The sequence below is a fragment of the Lagenorhynchus albirostris genome, chromosome 19 (assembly GCF_949774975.1).
Source record: "Lagenorhynchus albirostris chromosome 19, mLagAlb1.1, whole genome shotgun sequence".
Classification (NCBI taxonomy): domain Eukaryota; kingdom Metazoa; phylum Chordata; class Mammalia; order Artiodactyla; family Delphinidae; genus Lagenorhynchus; species Lagenorhynchus albirostris.
In genome coordinates this window covers 24,481,228-24,499,499 of record NC_083113.1, presented here as the reverse complement: position 1 = coordinate 24,499,499, position 18,272 = coordinate 24,481,228, and the positions used below count along the sequence as shown (strand labels likewise).

General features: G+C 35.7%; 1 protein-coding gene across 1 annotated transcript in view; it reads left to right on the top strand.

Moving 5' to 3' along the window:
• Positions 1 to 18,272, top strand: part of ITFG1 (integrin alpha FG-GAP repeat containing 1) — a 234,892-nt gene that overhangs the window by 192,238 nt on the left and 24,382 nt on the right. The window contains exon 14 of the mRNA XM_060132514.1: positions 9,010 to 9,088. Coding sequence (XP_059988497.1) covers positions 9,010 to 9,088 — 79 coding nt within the window. The remainder of the gene's footprint in view (positions 1 to 9,009; positions 9,089 to 18,272) is intronic.

Below are 18,272 nucleotides of genomic sequence, written 5' to 3'. Positions count from 1 at the left end.
TTTCAAAGTCCCCTTTGAACATCTCATTCACATTTTTCCTTTTAAGATTTGATCAACCGCTTATTAGCCCAAATTGATATCACTGTCTCAGGCAGCATCAATAAAAACAATTGCTAATGATTGTTTTTAATAAACTTCCAGTTTGATAGAGCTGTTCACACTGAGCAAGCTCTCAGTCTGGCCAAATAAAGACAAATATTGAGACTGTAGCTTTTCAGGGAACTGCCAGACAAGTCAAATAGTGATAATTCTCTGAGGATGGAACATTAGGGAGATCCGCCCCTCCCTTTGTTGCTAAGCTGTTCATTTTCAAAGCTCCCTTAGTAGCAAAGCTATTTGTCTTCAGGACTACTTCAGAGCTGGGGAGGGGTTATGGGAATAAGGCAGATTAAAAAACAATAAACACTGTTTTACTGAGATTCAGTCGTTTTTCTTAGATACTCCTTGATTCTTGCAAAAAAAAATTTAACAATTTTTGACAGTGTTCTTATTTCTTTTATGTAGACTTTTTTTGGTCCTTACTAGATCTAGAAGTGATTCTCCCCTACTCTATTACTTCAAAATCCATTGGTCTGTCTTGTACTTTAAATGATCTTTCATGTATGCATGGTTTTGTAACATCATGCATTGGCCATTTGGAAAATATTGGTTTACTGAGGTATGCATATCTTCCCAATTTTAACACGTTTCATCACATACTATTTTAAAATCACATTTGTTAATATCACTGCTGATCCCATAAGTAAAGTTTTTAGGTTTTAATGTGTCAGGCTCATGGTGGTGGATACAAGGCTTCCAAAACTCAAATTTCATTTATAAGCTCAAATTTTATCAGTAGCAACAAATACTATCAATTATCGTCCCAAAAGTGACATTCAGTTTGTCATTTTCAAGAGAATGTTGGCTAATACCCAAGTCTGAATAACCATAGTTTAGTGCCACTGCTAATTACCAACCCTTTTACCAATGGGATTTTTGGACTCCAGGGGTCTTTGCACCACATTTTGAGAGAACCACTTTGTAGAGGAATCAAGTCTGGATTTCTGGACCTTGTCTTTTAATATCAGAATGACTGGTGCATGGTGAGAAGTTAACTTCAGCTTTAGGACTCATAACAGACACTTGCTTACCTGATGTTTTTAATTGACTATAGGACAAAAGAGAAAAGCCTATATACATCTGTAAAATAAGATACTATGAATAGGAGTATGAAATTTTCCAAATGTGAATTAGAAAAAAATATTCAAGAATATAATTGGGAAGGTTCACAAAAAACAATACTTATAGCCCAAGATACCAATCTTCCAGTACATAGACTAGACTATGGGTAATAAAATAAATTTGAGGTTATAACACTCTGATAAATATAGCCTCATAAGTATTATCTCCAAGCCTCATTGCAATGAGACAGGTTTAAAGTGTTAAAAGGCATACCCTATTACAAAGAAGCAAACCTAGGAGAGATGAAATAATTTATGTTAAGAAGTGTATACCACATTAGCAATGTTTGTTGCTAAGCATGTGAAGCAACTTACAGCTGGTGGGAGTATAAACTGGTAATACCACCTCAGTAAGAAAAAGAATAGGCACTACCTGGTACAGTTGAAGATACATATATCATATGACTTTACAGTTCTGCCTCTGGGTACATAACCCCTGATAAATGTTTGCACTTGTACATCAGGTGACATACATAAGAATGCAGTGTTTATCATGGCAAAAAAATAAATGGGAACAAGCGTTGATCAACAAAAGAATGAAAAATATTTATACTATAATCATACAGTGGAATACTTTACAGCCGTGAAAGTGAACTACAGCTACTCATCCTTAATCATGGATGAGTCTCAAATTAATGTATTTTTTAAAAAGTCACAGAAGGATACATATAGTATTATTCCATTTACATAAAAACTTAAAATAGGCATAACCAAATATATTTTAACATTTATGTATATGATAAAACTTATAAAGAAAAAAGTAATAATTGCATGAAGAAGATAGTTGAATAGAAGTTAAACTATGAAGTTAACTGTGATTTGCTTTAAAACTGCATATATATGCAGGAATCAAGATAGCAGAGTAGAACTTGGAGCTCACCTGTCCCCACAAACACATCAAAATTACATCTACCTGTGGAACAATTCCCACAGGAAACTAACTGGAAACTAGCAGAAGAACTCCTAGAAAACCAAAGCTGCAAGAAAGATCTCCGTGGAACCGGGTAGGATGGGAAAAAAAAGGCATTGGGTTGGGACCTGCACCCCTGGGAGGGATCTGTAAGGAAGAGAAGGTCCACACAGGCCGACCCTTGCCCTGAGGAGCAAGCTAGTTGAGCCACAATCTCGGCATTCCAGTCCTGGGGTCCTGCATGGAGGAGACAAACCCCCTTGCCTGCTGGGAAGTCTGCTGAGATGGACAAAAGGGCTGGAGAAGCCTAGACTCTACTCATAAGGAGTGCACATGTGCTGGCTTGCCAACTATCAGGGCAGAGAGAGCCTTGCACTGGTGGCTGCCACCTTGCTGCCCTTTCCAACTGAAAGGGGCAAACACCCCAGCCCCACTCACTCCACACCACAGCTTGGCATGAAATCTGGGAAAAGATTCAGTCTAGCTATGCAGAGACAGACTGGGGCACAGAAGTATTAAAAATCATAGAAGAATACTATGAACAGTTATATGCCAACAAGTTGAACAACCTTCCAAAAAATGGACACGTTTCCAGAAACATACAGCCTGCCAAAATGAGTCAAGAAGAAACAGATAATTTGAACAGACCAATCACTGGAAGTGGAATAGATTCTGTAATTAAAAGAAAAAGAAAAAACTCCCAGCAAACAAGTCCAGGACCAGACGGCTTCACTGGGGAATTCTATCAAGTATACAAAGAACTTACACCTATCCTCCTCAAACTATTCCAAAAATTGAAGAGAAAGGAACACTCTGAAATTCATTCTATGAGGTCACCATCACCCTGATACCTAAACCAAAGACATTACAAAAAAGAAAATTACAGACCAATATCTTTAATGAATATATATGCAAAAATCGTCAACAAAATATTAGCAAACCAAATCCAACAATACAGAAAAAGGATCATACACCATTATCAAGTTTGATTCATTCCAGGGTCACAAGGATGATTCAACATACACAAATCAATCAATGTGGTCCACCACATTAATAAAAGGAAAGACAGAAACCACATATATGATCATCTCAATAGAGGCAGAAAAAGCATCTGACAAAATTGAAAATCCATTCATGATAAAAACTCTCACCAAAGTGGGAGGGAATGTATTTCAACATAATAAAAGCCATTTATCACAAACCCAGAGCCAACATAATACTCAGTGGTGAAAAGTTAAAAGCCTTCCCACTAAATTCAGGAACAAAACATGGATGCCCACTCTCACCACTTCTATTCAACATAGTATTAGAAGTCCAAGCTATAGCAATCAGACAGGAAAAAGAAATAAAAGCTATCCACATTGGAAGGGAAGAGGTAAAACTGTCACTATTTGAGAGGACATTATACTCTATGTAGAGAACCCTAGTGTCTCCACAGAAAAACTATTAGAACAAATGAATGAATTCAGCAAGTTAGCAGGATACAGGATTAATATATAGAAATCTGTTGCATTTCTTTATACTAATAATGAAATATCAGAAAGAGAAAGTTAAAAAAAAATCCCATTTAAAATTACATCAAGGGCTTCCCTGGTGGCGCAGTGGTTGGGAGTCCGCCTGCCGGTGCAGGGGATGCGGGTTTGTGCCCCGGTCCAGGAGGATCCCACATGCCGCGGAGCGGCTGGGCCCGTGAGCCATGGCCGTTGAGCCTGCGCGTCCAGAGACTGTGCTCCGCAGCGGGAGAGGCCACAGCAGGGAGAGGCCCGCGTACGGCAAAAAAATAAATAAAATAAAATAAAATTACCTCAAAAAAATAAAATATTTAGGAATAAACTTAACCAAGGTGGTGAAAAACCTATATGCTGAAAACTATAGAACACTGATAAAGAAACTGAAGATGATTCAAACAAATGGATAGATATCCCATGCTCTTGGATTGGAAGAATTAATAATGTTAAGACAGCCATACTGTCCAAAGCAATCTGCAGATTTAATGTGATCCCTATCAAAACACCCATGACATTTTTCACAGAACTAGGACAAATAATCCTAAAATTTATATGGAAGCTCAAAAGACCCAGAACTGCCAAAGCAATCCTGAGAAAGGACAATAAATCTGGAGGTATAACCCCCCCAGACTTCAGACCATACTACAAAACTAAAATAATCAAAACAACCTGGTATTGGCACAAAAACAGACACACAGATTAATGGAATAGAATAGAGAGTCCAGAAATGAGCCCACCCACCTATGGTCAGTTAATCTACTACAGAGGAGGCAAGACTATACAATGGAAGCTGGAGGGACCAAAAGCTAGTACAATAGCCTTTGCCTCCCTCCTCAGCTTCTAAACTTATCAGACGCAGGTGAAGAGAGGAAGAAAGAAAACCAGAATATTCCTGGACTGCAAGAACCTGACCAATCACTGACAGCCACAAGCCTGCTGCCTCCACTGCATCCTGTCTGCATGTGATGGGTGTGCTCCTGATTTAACGCCTCTCTCTCTCCCCTCCCCCCCTTTTCTTCTTCCTCTTCCCCTTTCTCCTCCTCCTCCTCCTCCCACGCCCCCTCTGCCTTCCTCCTCCTTTTCCTCTTCTTCACCTCTCTCTCTCTCTCTCATTCTACAGCGTGCTGTGGGTTTGTGCTAATAAATTTGAGAATGTTCGGGTTCTGTCATCTCAGAGTGACAACCGGACAGAGGAGGAATCACAGAGAGGTTTCATATCAATTAAGACCTGTGTTGAGTATCTCTAAAGAACGGTCCAAAGTGAGCAGTTCTTAAAGACTCTTTCCTGGGGACAACAATGGGTTACGGTCCATCCTGTCTCAAGAACTCCTGATTAATAAATGAATCCAGGTCCCACCCCACCCCAGAAACTGGGTGGGCTTTTTTTTTGCTTCCTGAAGCTCCCACCAGTCCATTGGCTTCAGGGAGTGCGTGTGCTGTGGGAGGCCTCCATCCCATCTGAAGCAAGGAAAGTAACGGCCCAACACAAATTCTTCCAACAGGACTCTTTACTGAACATACACACTACCCCAGGAAGAAGTACCAGCATGGAAAACTACTTTAAGTCACAGAAGCCGAAGGAGCTAAAATTTAGCATCGCACAGTTTTCTGTGAGATGTATGTGCAGGATCAGCAAGCATGGGAAATTGGAACCAACCCCTGCAGGGATTGCCTTGGGCTACAATCCAATTGCCTTGGATTCTATAAGAAAAATCCCTTTGAGAGAGCGTCCCATTCAAAATTTATTCATATGTAGCTTAAAAGCCACCCAGGTTGTCCTATCACCTGCAGCAATTATTCACATGCAAGGGAGCCAAGAAAGCATATCCTACTTTGAAGGTCAAAGAATCCCAAAAATACAGGAAAGGTGTGTTTTGGGGGACAGTGATAATAGTGTTCAATTTGTGGGATAAGACCAAATTATAAAGTTGTTATTTTAAAGGGCTTTTAAATGCTACACAGGTTGAACTGCCAGCATCCTGAAGAATTATAAATACAGCTTCATGTTTTTGTGAAAATGCCATATATTCATTTCAAAAAGTGCTTGGTTCCAGTTTTATTATCAGTGCCTGTCAGTACAGCACGATGTTTAAGAGTGTGGACCCTGAAACCAGACTACCTACGTTTGATTCCTAACTGCTACTTACTAGACATGGGGCCCTGTGCAAAGCCCTCATTTTTCTCATCTCGAAAATGGATAAAACAGACTGTTGAGCCAATGCATATAAAGTTGTTACTACTGTATCTGGCATACTGTAGATGTTCAATAAACTTTGGCTATTATTATGATTGTTTCTAGGAATCTAAAATTCTCAGCATATTCACTGAGATCAGGGTAATACTAAAGACAGTTCATTGAGACCTGGTAAATGCTATAAATGCACAGTGAATTCTTCACTTAAAGCTCTACCAATATTCAGTGCCTGAACACAATCCTCACTTCTCTAGCTGGGACACTGCGTTTTGATGGTATTTGATCATGACATCAGAAGAGACTAAATTCACAGAAAGACTTAGAAATTCCACTTGCTCGTAAAATAGGATAACTGAATAAAAAAAGTATAAAATTTATTTAGACTTCCACACCAGCTCTATTTTATCCTCCAAAAGGAGTGTTTTAGGGTCAATTTCACTAAAAATTAAATTTATTAAGGGAGATAATTCAAGCAGTTATGCTAATTAACAAGTGTTAGAGCCATAAGATTAGACAGTTAGCTTAACACTGTCTATATTGTCCAGATAATTAGATGAAAACTTTCCTTTTATTTATTCCATTAGCCCAGCTAATTTATGGTAATTCCCTATAGCCTTCTTGCCTATAGATTTATTTTATGGATCTAAGAGACCTAGATTCTATATAAAAATTAAACAACTGGGGATTTCAGAAGCAACATGAAAAATATATATATGTATACAGTAGAGAAAAGACAGTCTCTTCAACAAGTGGTGTTGAGAAAGCTGAACAGCTGCATACAAATCAATTACAACACTCCTCAAACCATACACAAAAATAAACTCAAAATGGCTTAAAGACTTAAATATAAGACATGACACCATAAAACCAGAAAAGAACATAGGCAAAACATTCTTTGACATAAATCATAGTAACATTTTCTTAGATCAGTCTCTCAAAGCAAAAGAAATAAAAAGAAAAATAAATGGAAACTAATCAAACTTAAAAGCTTTTGCACAGCAAAGGAAACCATCAACAAAATAAAAAGACAACCTATATAATGGGAGAAAATATTTGCAAATGATGTGACCAACCAGTACTTAATTTCCAAAATATACAAACAGCTCATACAGCTCAATAGCAAAAAAACAACCCAATTAAAAAATGGGCAGAAGACCTAAGTAGACATTTCTCCAAAGAAGACCTACAGGTGGCCAACAGGCTCGTGAAAAGATGCTCAACATCACTAATTATTAGAGAAATACAAATCAGAACTACAATGAGGTATCACCTCACACCAGTCAAAATGACCATCATCAAAAAGTCTACAAATAGTATATGCTGGAGAGGGTGTGGAGAAAAGGGAACCCTCCTACACTGTTGGTGGGAATGTAAATTGTTGCAGACACTGTGGAAAACAATATGGAGGGTCCTTAAAAAACTAAAACTAGAACTACCATATGATCCAGCAATTCCACTCCTGGGTATATATCTGGAAAAAATGAAAACTTTAATTCAAAAAGATACATGTACCCCAGTGTTCATAGCAGTACAATTTACAATAGCCAAAACATGTACAATAAATAACCCAATCAACAGACAACTGGCTTAAGAAGATGTGGTGTATATACATACAATGGAATATTACTCAGCAATAAGAAAGAGCGAAATATTGCTGTTTACGGTAACATGGATGGTCCTAGAGAATATTATACTTAGTGAAGTAAGTCAGACAGAGAAAGACAAGATATCATTTCTATGTGGAATCTAAAAAATAATACAAATGAATCTATATAAAAAACAGAAACAGATTCATAGACGTAGAAAACAAACTTAAGGTTACCAGAGGAGAGAGGAAGCAGGGAATTTTATTCAATATCTTGTTTTTAATAACCTTTAAAGGAATATATGGGAAAAAATAGCTGAATTACTATGCTGTACTCCTGAAACTAACACAATATACTTCACTTTTTCAATTATACTTTAATTTTTTTAAAAACATGCATATCTAAAGAAAAATGCTTTCTTTTGCCTATCTACAAACAGCAATATAGATATAGAATTTTGGTAATTCTTTCATGGAAGTAGTATGTTGTACAAAGCATAATATTCTTCTTTCTACATAAAAGTACTTCATTAACAAGTTTGCTTTTATTTTTTGTGTGATAGTCTATTATGAAACTTATTCAATTAGTAATACCTTATGAGTAATTCCATTCTTGTAGCAACCTGTTTTCTCATGGTCATTGAAACAAATGGATTTCTAAAGTTCTTAAAATATCAATCAGGTTATTGTAGAATCAATGAAATTAATTAATTTCTTGTCTGTCATCTTGAAGGAAATCATTTGTAGTGCATAATTAAACTATCTAAACTTCTTTATTAACTTTTCCCTACTTTATTGGGAAGCACAGTAGAATTTTTAATTCTGCAAAGCGTTCAAAGCATTTCTTGATCATTTTCTCATCTCTTCTTAGGATACCCATTGCAGACATTGGTTTCTTTGTACCCCATTTAATTAACTTTGATTTCTAAAGGGAATAAATCATTGTATCAAGGTGTGAGGAATGTTCCAGAAATAGGGAACAATACACAAGTTGGAGATAAACCTCACCATTGTAACTAGGCTCTGCCAGTGATGTTTTCCTTGAGTGGAAAATAATGTATTCTCTAAGTCTAGTGCAGGAGATAAAAATGTTTTGGAACTACTCAGCAATATTTTTTATTCTTTTATGATTATTATGGATGGATTTTATTTATTTTTGAGAAATTTTATTTATTGAGAAAATGTAAACTATGCCCAGTCTGTTCCAGAAGGGAAAAGCAATGCTATGTTCAACAGAAATGTCATAATAAAACTATTCCAGGTGGGACCAAAAGTCGTAAAGAAAATTTTGCCTAAAATACTCATCCTTATGTAATAAGAAAAAGACATGATTAGATCTTAGAAATATCTAATAAAATTAATGAACTGTATAAATACAACTATCAAATCATTTAAAGTGTTAAGAATTTTCTACTAATACAGGGTGTTTTTAATAGATAACACTGGTTATCTATTTATGAACATGTTCTCTAAGTAAGTGCCATCTATGTAAGAATTTTATGGAGGAGTGTTTACTTTTTGTAATAGATTTGCCAGAAACTTCAAATGATGCACTTACTTTCCAAGGCTTAACTATTTCTTTGTTATTGCAGCCCTTTGGAGTGAATCAGCCTGGACCTTATATCATGTATACAACTGTAGATGCAAATGGATATCTGAAAAATGGTTCAGGTAAGACTTGATATGCATAATAGCACCTTTAATCAATATATTAACGAAGTAAACTGGATGACAAAAATTATCATCGTGTTTTCACATTCTTTATAAAATCTTCACTTTTTATATTATATGTTGTCTTTCTGTATACTTACATCAGTAGATTACAAAAGGTCCTCATGACAAATATATTAACATTAAATTCTTCGTATATCCCTGTTGTATGGAGCCACATAATTATCCTTATTTTTCAGTTGAAGTAACAGAGAGATTGGGAGCATTTACTTCAGTTATCTTGATCAAAGTATGAAATAGTAAATTAGTTAACAGAGCTCGTCTTAGAAGAAGTAAAAATTAGGACTCCAATCTACTCCTAGATTAATCCTAGCTTCTTCATATGTGGACTAGAAAACTAGAAAATCCTAGTTTTTTCATATGTGGAATATTATACAGATTTATATAATATTATGTAATCATATGTTTTGATATATGATTATAAAGAAAAATCTTGTTTTACATTTGAATAAAGGGAAATGCAATCAATCAAGACAAAAGGGAAATAAGACTAAGCAAAGGATGTCTGATCTTGACAGATGGCTAGCTGGCTGAGATATGATCCAAATCACCATAAATACAACTGTGAACATTTCAATTCTCTCAGGAGGAAAAGGAATCCTAACAATTCATATGCTTCTTTGAGAGTGCTAGAGTCCTAACCATGAAGAAGTACGTGTAAACAGAGCTACTGTTACTCTCCATTGTTAAATGAACTAAAAAAAGGGAAGAACTCATTATATAGCCATTTTCATTTTATATAATGGCATAACATAACATACCAGAGTGCATTTCCTTTTAAGCTAACTGTACACATGTAATACTGTCATCATGCTACTGCATCAGCACAGAAACATTCCATGAAACAAAAACTGAAAAATTCAAGGAGAAATTTACAGACTCAATTACAGCTTACCCTTGAACAACATGGCAGGTTAGGTACGCCAACCCTCTGTGTAGTTAAAAATCTGCCTATAACTTATAGTTGGCCCTCATTCCTCCGTATCCTCCAGTTCAACCAAGTGTGAATTGTATAGTACTGTAGTATTTACTATTGAGAAAAATCTGCATATGAGTGCAACTGTGCAGTTCAAACCTGTGTTATGCAAGGGTCAACTGTATAGTCAAATACATTAATGTACCACTGTCAGTCAAGGAAACTTAAAATAAATCTGGATATAGTTGATTTGAACAAATTACTTATTTACATTTTAATTCATATATATATTAAACTGTATATAAAAGATTCCAGGACCAGCGGGTTTTATTTTTTATCAGTTAACTCTTTGAGACTTTCAAGATGCACATAATTTTAGTTCTAGATTAGATGTTTCGGAATGCAGGGGGAAAAAAGATCAAGTTACTTATTTCATTTCATGAAGCTAGTATAACTTCATAAAGCTAGTATAATTTTATGGCTAGTATACAAAGCCATTATACCCAAAAGCAAAAACTTAGCTGACTGGTGAATTATCAATCAAAACTGCTATCTAAAATACTAACAATTTAAATTCATCTGTATTTTGAAAGAATTACTTACTTAAGACCATCAAGTAGGTGATTACCTCGGGAATGCACTGATGGTTTAAAATGGGGAAAATTTCTTTAATATCATAACAGTAAATCAATTTTTTAAAGATTTGCCTCCCTCTTTTTTTTTTCATATAATGTATATTGTGTAAATCGTTCCATGTCTGTTCATCTAGCTAGTCCTAATTTTTTTTAATTGAAGTATAGTTGACTTATAGTGTTATATTAATTTCAGGTGTACAACATAATGAATCAATATTTTTATAGATTATATTCCATTTAAAGTCATTATAAAATATTGCTTACATTTCCTGTGCTGAACATTATATTCTTGTATCTTATTTATTTTATACCTAGTAGTTTTTAACTCTTAATTCCCATCCCCTGTCTTGCCTCTCTCACCACCACTCTTCCCTCTGGTAACCGCTAGTTTGTTCTCTATCTATGAGTCTGTTTCTGTTTTGTTGTATTCATTTGTTTGTTTTATTTTTTAGATTCCATATATGTAGAAACATACAGTATTTGTCTTTCTCTATCTGACTTACTTCACTAAGCATAATATGCTCAAAGTCCATCCATGTTGTTGCAAATGGTAAAATTTCATTCTTAGTTCTAGTTTCTTTTGGAATTGTTTTGTATGTAGATACAGTAACTGGATAATTTGCTGGGGGGGGGGGGTTTCAATATAACAATACAACAGTAAAGATCTATGTGATATATTTTTGTGCAGTTAAATGAATAATTCTCACTTCATAGAAAAAAATCTAGAAAAATACTCATCAAACTGTAAACATTTATCTTGGAAGACCAAGATTTCAAGAGATTCACTTCCTATTTGGTACATTTCTATAACTATTTACTACTTTTAGTCCTTTTTATTTTTTTATTTTATTTCATTTTATTTTTTTTGCGTTACGTGGGCCTCTCACTGTTGTGGCCTCTCCCATTGCGGAGCACAGGCTCCGGATGCGCAGGCTCAGCGGCCATGGTGCACGGACCCAGCCGCTCTGCGGCATGTGGGATCTTCCCAGACCGGGGCACGAACCCGCATCCCCTGCTTCGGCAGGCGGACTCTCGACCACTGCACCACCAGGGAAGCCCCCTTTTTATTTTTAAAAGATAAATTTTACAGCAAATTGAAACCTACCAAAGATTAGATATAGAAGATATTTTTTAATCAGTGATTGTTGTTCACAATATATATTTATTGAATCTCTACTACAAACGAGGCATTGGTACCTAGTAGGATATCTTAATAGATGCTAAAAACCCATTCAATAATATTCACTACACATTGCTGTTTTTTTAAGTAAATGGAAAAATATTTCCTTAGCATGATTGCTTTTTAATTTACTCCAAAACAATAATGGAACATTGAGTTTATTCTCACTCAATTATATATTTACTTCTTCCCTGGATTAGGAAGGAATTTGTAAGCATAAACGCAAAGTAGAAAATATCTGTAGAAAAGATAAATGCATAAATCAAATGAACGCATACATTTTCATTGCAAAAAATCATAAACAAAGATAAAAGACTATAGCAAACTGGGAAAATCTAAATGTCTAACAATTGAGAAATAATAAGTTATGATATCTTATAATAATTTCCAGCCTACAAAATATTTTAGAATAATTTTTGATGAAATGAACAGATGTTTATGGTATAACACTTGGGAAGGAGGCACATCTGTGTGTGTAATCCAAATTGTGTGGGTGTGGGTGTGGAGTTTTTAAGTGAACCCATGTATAGGAAAAATATAGAAACAAAATGACATAGAAACGTTACCAGGAATACCTCTTGGTTGTGGGATTTTGTTCTTTATTTTTTGCATTTTAGTTTATACACTGATCATATATTGCTTTTAATTTGAGAAATATGTTAATAATAAGTAATCATAAATATTTTTAAAAGATTTCACACATATGCTATATTTCATGCATAAATATATGTTCTAAACAGGGAAGTGGCACTTAATTTAATTGATTTAGGAAGTACTATTATGAAAACCTGCCCCAAATTTTAAAGGATGAAAATTACTAGTTTAAATGTTAATTAAGCATGTTGAAGTCTAAAGAAAAATTACTTGGTTAAACTATACCTTCCAACCCATACAGCCCCACTAGTAGAGAACTTTCCACTCTACGAAAAGAACGACCACATATGAATACTTCAGAAACTGTAACCCTGGTTTTCTTATAGAGCAGCTAAAGGGCACTACTCATTAGTGGATCATGAAATGAATTTAATGGGTTCTGTTAAGGGCTTTTTATTTAAAAGAATAAAAGGTAGAAAATATCAAGTGTATCCTACATTTAGTATTGTTTCACGAAAGCTTTATTTTAGGGTTTGTGTATCTGTGTCCTTACTGGGTGGTGACATAAAATGTAGTTTTTACTGTGGGCTGTGATCAAAAAAGTTTGAAAGCCACTGCCAGAGACAATAACATGCCTTAGTGTTATTCAAAAAAGGCCTGGCCTAATTATCCTTTCTGCTTGTAGACAGATCTTATTGTTACCAAATACTCTGTGGTCTTACTCCACTTCCTAGCAAAGCGTGAATAGCCAAATGTTATTAGACAGTTATATTACAGAGGAGTCATTAATTTTCTAAATAACCATTTACTACTCTTGTAAATTAGCCAGAGACCTGCAATAAGTACCCGAATTTCCTAAATAATATTTAATAAGAACTTAGTAGATAGGAGCATGTAGGGCAAATTGTATGGATTAGGGAGTTGTTGGTCATTTCTAAATAATAACACTATTAGACCAAGAATTGTTTTCTACCTCTTAAATTGCTTATTTGGCCCTGCTGTTATAAAATCATTTCCCTTTAGTCCTCTAATGTTACTATTTGTTAACATATCTGAGAAAAGCGTAAGTAACCTTTAACTACTGTGCACTCTTCATCATATGCTTCAAATATAAGAGCAGTTAAAATATATGGTAGACTGATATGAAAGGGCAAAAAAGCATTTGGATTAGGTATAACAAAATTCATATTGATGGTAAACATTAGATTATTGAGAAAAAATGATTTGTTGTAACATATAAGCACATTGTCTTTCTATAATTTTAACCTTTCAGGTTTCTCCATTTTAATCAGTAATTGTCAATTACATCTTCCAGTGTCAAAACACATTTTATTCTTTATGTTCATTTCTCACAAAACACATTTTATTCTTTATGTTCATTTCTCATTCTTTATGTTCATATTCTTTATGTTCATTTCGCATATTTTCTGAAATTATCTTCAAAGTATAGTCATGTTCCATTATTCCACACATAATTATCCGTAAAAGAATTTTTTTAGTCTTGAGTCATTTTATTTTAATTACTCATCACATTTTAAATTCTCATACCCAAAAATTTTAGCTTGAGCAATACTTATTCAGGCATATTTTTGTGTCAAAAATCATAATTCATAACAAGATAATGGAAATAGTTGTTATGCCCTGCTGGATTATCCATGACATTCTTCTTATCTGAAAGAATGAATTCTTGCAAGAAGAATCATTCCCTTTCCTTACCTCACACCAAGTAAAGACCTCACAGGAATAGTCAAGTCCACAGAGATAAAGATGAGGGCATGGCAAATAATGATTTTTTTTTTTCACTGCAATGAAAGAGAGAAAGGGAAGGAGGGAAAATATGGTATAGTTCTAAGCAGTACTGATACATCCTCTTCATTTAATTGTAAATTGAATTAATTAATTACAAGAAATACAGAGAGTCTGAGAAACTGTAAGGAAGTTTACAAATTATTCAGCTATTCAGCAATTAGAAATCCCATCTACACAGATGCAAGTGGGTCACAGTCATATTCTGGAAAACCGAAAGAAAGAAAATAAGAAACTGTAGTGCCGGGCTTCCCTGGTGGCACAGTGGTGAAGAATCTGCCTGCCAATGCAGGGGACACGGGTTCAAGCCCTGGTCCGGGAAGATCCCACATGCCGCGGAGTGGCTGGGCCCGTGAGCCATGGCCGCTGAGCCTGCGCGTCCGGAGCCTGTGTTCCGCAACGGGAGAGGCCACAAGAGTGAGAGGCCCGGGTACCGCAAAAAAAAAAAAAAAAAAAAAACTCATAGCAGCCAAAAAACATTTTTAAAAAAAGTATAAAATATATTCATCATCCTCAAAAAGTCTGTAATTTATTTGGAGAGTAAAAACAAGAAAAAACAAGATGATAAGCCATTAATTAAAGATTTTTAGAAGACTAGTAACTTTCTGGAAGATGACTGACTTCACTATTCACAGGCCCCTTCTATAAGACTTAGGTGTCTAGAGTGTGGAGTCTTAAGAAAAGACTAGGATTCCATATCATTACCTATAAGACTTCGTAAAAATTTGATATCCTTCTCCTTATTTGCCTGGATAACTGAACATGACACTTTGCCAGGTGCTATGAATGTGCAAAAATATCAAGACATTGTTACTTTATATTTCAAATATCAAGAACTTTATATTTCAGGAGCTGGACATAGGTTTTTGTTTTGTTTTGTTTTGCGGTATACGGGCCTCTCACTGCTGTGGCCTCTCCCGTTGCGGAGCACAGGCTCCGGACGCGCAGGCTCAGCGACCATGGCTCACGGGCCCAGCCGCTCCGCAGCATGTGGGACCCTCCCAGACCGGGGCACAAACCCGTGTCCCCTGCATCGGCAAGCGGACTCTCAACCACTACACCACCAGGGAAGCCCGACATAGGTATTTTAAAGTGTCTTCTTAAATAGTAATTACAAAGCAATAAGTATCAAATTAATGGCAACAATAAGTACAATAAGAACTCAAAGAAGAGGCCATTGTGGACTGACTGACAGGTGACATTTTTGTGAAGGAAGTCTTCCTTTGAAGGATTGGTGTATAATATGGATCAGAAATGAACAAGAAGTAATATAGATTTAGCATTAGCAAAGTCAAAACATGAAAAATGTAATTTTATTCGGAGCAACACAAAAAGGAAATAATTTGACAGTCAATAAAGAAAATCTTGTTCTGTTTTTTAAAAACAACACACAAATGCTATAATATCTTTGAATATTTTCTTTTTATTTTCATAAGTGCATTGAGGAAAAACTCTAGTATCCTAGACAGATATCCCCATTGGTTTTATTTAGTTGCTTTAGTGTTTTTGTATAGCTTGGCAAATGGCCTGGAATTTAGTATAGATTGGTCTTTACACAAAATATTTCTTATTTTAAAATTTAATTCAGTGAGCAGTTTACTAACCATTATAATACATTTTTACTTAATTGTGTACATTTATAAAAAGTAGCAATTTAAAATATGAATGCTACTTAATTTATGTCAAGATTTTATATTTTTTTAAATCAATAAACAATGTAAAATAGGCCTGGTTGCCCATTTCTTGAAATATATTTTAAAATAAAGAAAAGAAAGAAAAAACAAATGAATGAAAAATCTCTGTTTAACAAGTACGGTACTGGGGACTTCTGGTTTCCGGTCCAACATGTAAAGAGCTTGGAAATCATACTCCCATCCTCCCTTCCATTCCCACCCCTGCCCCAGCCAAATGATGACCAAAATGAAAATCAACAACTCTTCTTAGATCCATTAGAGAATTGAAGACACTGGGCAAACCGCAGCCCCCAAAACTGGAAAGACAGACAAATGCATAAAATGGCAGCTTACCAGAGCAGAAGCCACAGCTAGGGCCAGCCACTGGCAGGAACACTTAAAGGGTAATTCTGGGGGCTCAGTTTGAGACTAGTTTAAGAGATTAAAAACTCCTACCTTTGGGGACCCAAACTTTCAATATTTTTACCTCTGTGAGCCACACAGGTTCTCAGGGTCAAGATCTAAGAAAAATCCTCTTGTGCTTCTGTCAGGAGAAAGGGGGAAAATAAACATTTTCAAATACTCCCAGAGCTACAGTTCTTCTTAACAAAGGCCTGCCCTCAAGGGAAATTATTTTACGAAAACCTAACCAACTTTCCTTTTTACCAGAGCCTAACTGACTTGGTGGTAATGAATATCCAGCTCTAGCCCCCCTAATTTAGTCTTCCTGTCTCACCTTCATAGGTGAGAGGGGAAAAGACCTGAGAAGCACTTATGAAAGTCACAGCCCAGGGTCATAGGCTCACTAAAAAACTGAGACCTAATCACAGGACTAGAGAACACTTACCCGCCCCCTACATCTTACCACCACATCAATCAGGCTCCTATAAAACAACAGGGGAGCAAGGTTCAAACCCTATTTAAAAAGGAAACCCAAAGATAACAGAAGAGACAAAAACAAGGACACTACAGGAAATTTTAGCCTCCGACACCTACAGCTACAGCAACCAGTAAATGCAATCTAATTCATAGCCAGATAAACATAAAACCTCACACTAAAGACCTGTTTACCTTAGTTCTTTTTGCTTGATACATCATGTCCAGCTTTCAACAAAAAATTACAAGGCATGCTAAAAGGCAAAAAAAACCCCACATTTTGAATAGATAAAGCAGGCATCAGAACCAGACTCAGTTATGACAGAGATTTTGGAATTATAAGACTAAGAATTTACGGTAACTATGATTAATATCCTAAGGGCTCAAATGGAAAAAAAAAAAAAAGGAAATGCTAGAAAACAAAAACACTGCAACAGAAATGAAGAATTCCTTTGATTGGCTCAGCAGCAGCTTGTACATGGCCGAGGAAAGAATCAGTGAGCTCGAAGATGTCAATAGAAACTTCCCAAACTAAAGAGCAAAGAGAAAAAGGAATAAAAAATATAGTTTATCTTAATGAATATTGAAGTGCAAACTGCTACACTAGTGGCCCCAATGACTCATAATATAGTCTCCTTCCACATTGACTGTGCTTAACCAAGGGGACATCAGCAAACATGACACAAGTATAGCCTTGATAAGCTCTTAGACTTTGAGACTTACCCTCTTGGGATGCTGCCCTGAGATCTGCCCAGTCTAGTCACCTTAAGAATGAACAATTGTAAGGAGAGATGCCTACTCGGGCCTCCCAGCTGACCTGCCAGCTGAATGCAGCCATGTGAGTCAGCCCAGCCAACCCACAGAATCATGAGAAAGAAACTGGTATGGTTGTAAGCCACTAAGCTTTGAGTTGGTTTGTTATACAACAATAAATAATCACTAGAAGGAATGTATTCTGTTTGCTTAAGAGCCAAATATAAAAGAATTTACAGAGATGGACCTGTCAACAGTATTAAAAAGGTATGTTTGAGAAGTGCAGACTTGAGTAGACAGTAAAGGGAAAGAAGTGGAGAGAAGGAGAAGTTGAAAGCTTAAGCGTTTAAGAGAATGTGCTTACTGACATTTCACAACTTTAATCACGTCCTCTAGGAAAAAGGTACATGTGAAATAAGTGACTTTAGTAAAGGAAAAATTCAAGGTATATTTGTGTTTTGTGTATGTTGATAGCCAAGAATTGCATCTAGGTCTCTCCAAGTTGACTAACATGTGACAGATACCTAGTCTAATAAACATTTGTTTTTAATGTTTCACTAAAAATAACCTATCTTGCAATTTGTAACTAAAAACACTGCCTCTCACCTTCGATTTATAAAGTAGCTATGTGTCTTTTATCCCTATTTCAGAACTAAACAGTTTTACTCCCTTGTGGTTTTCGTCACCACCA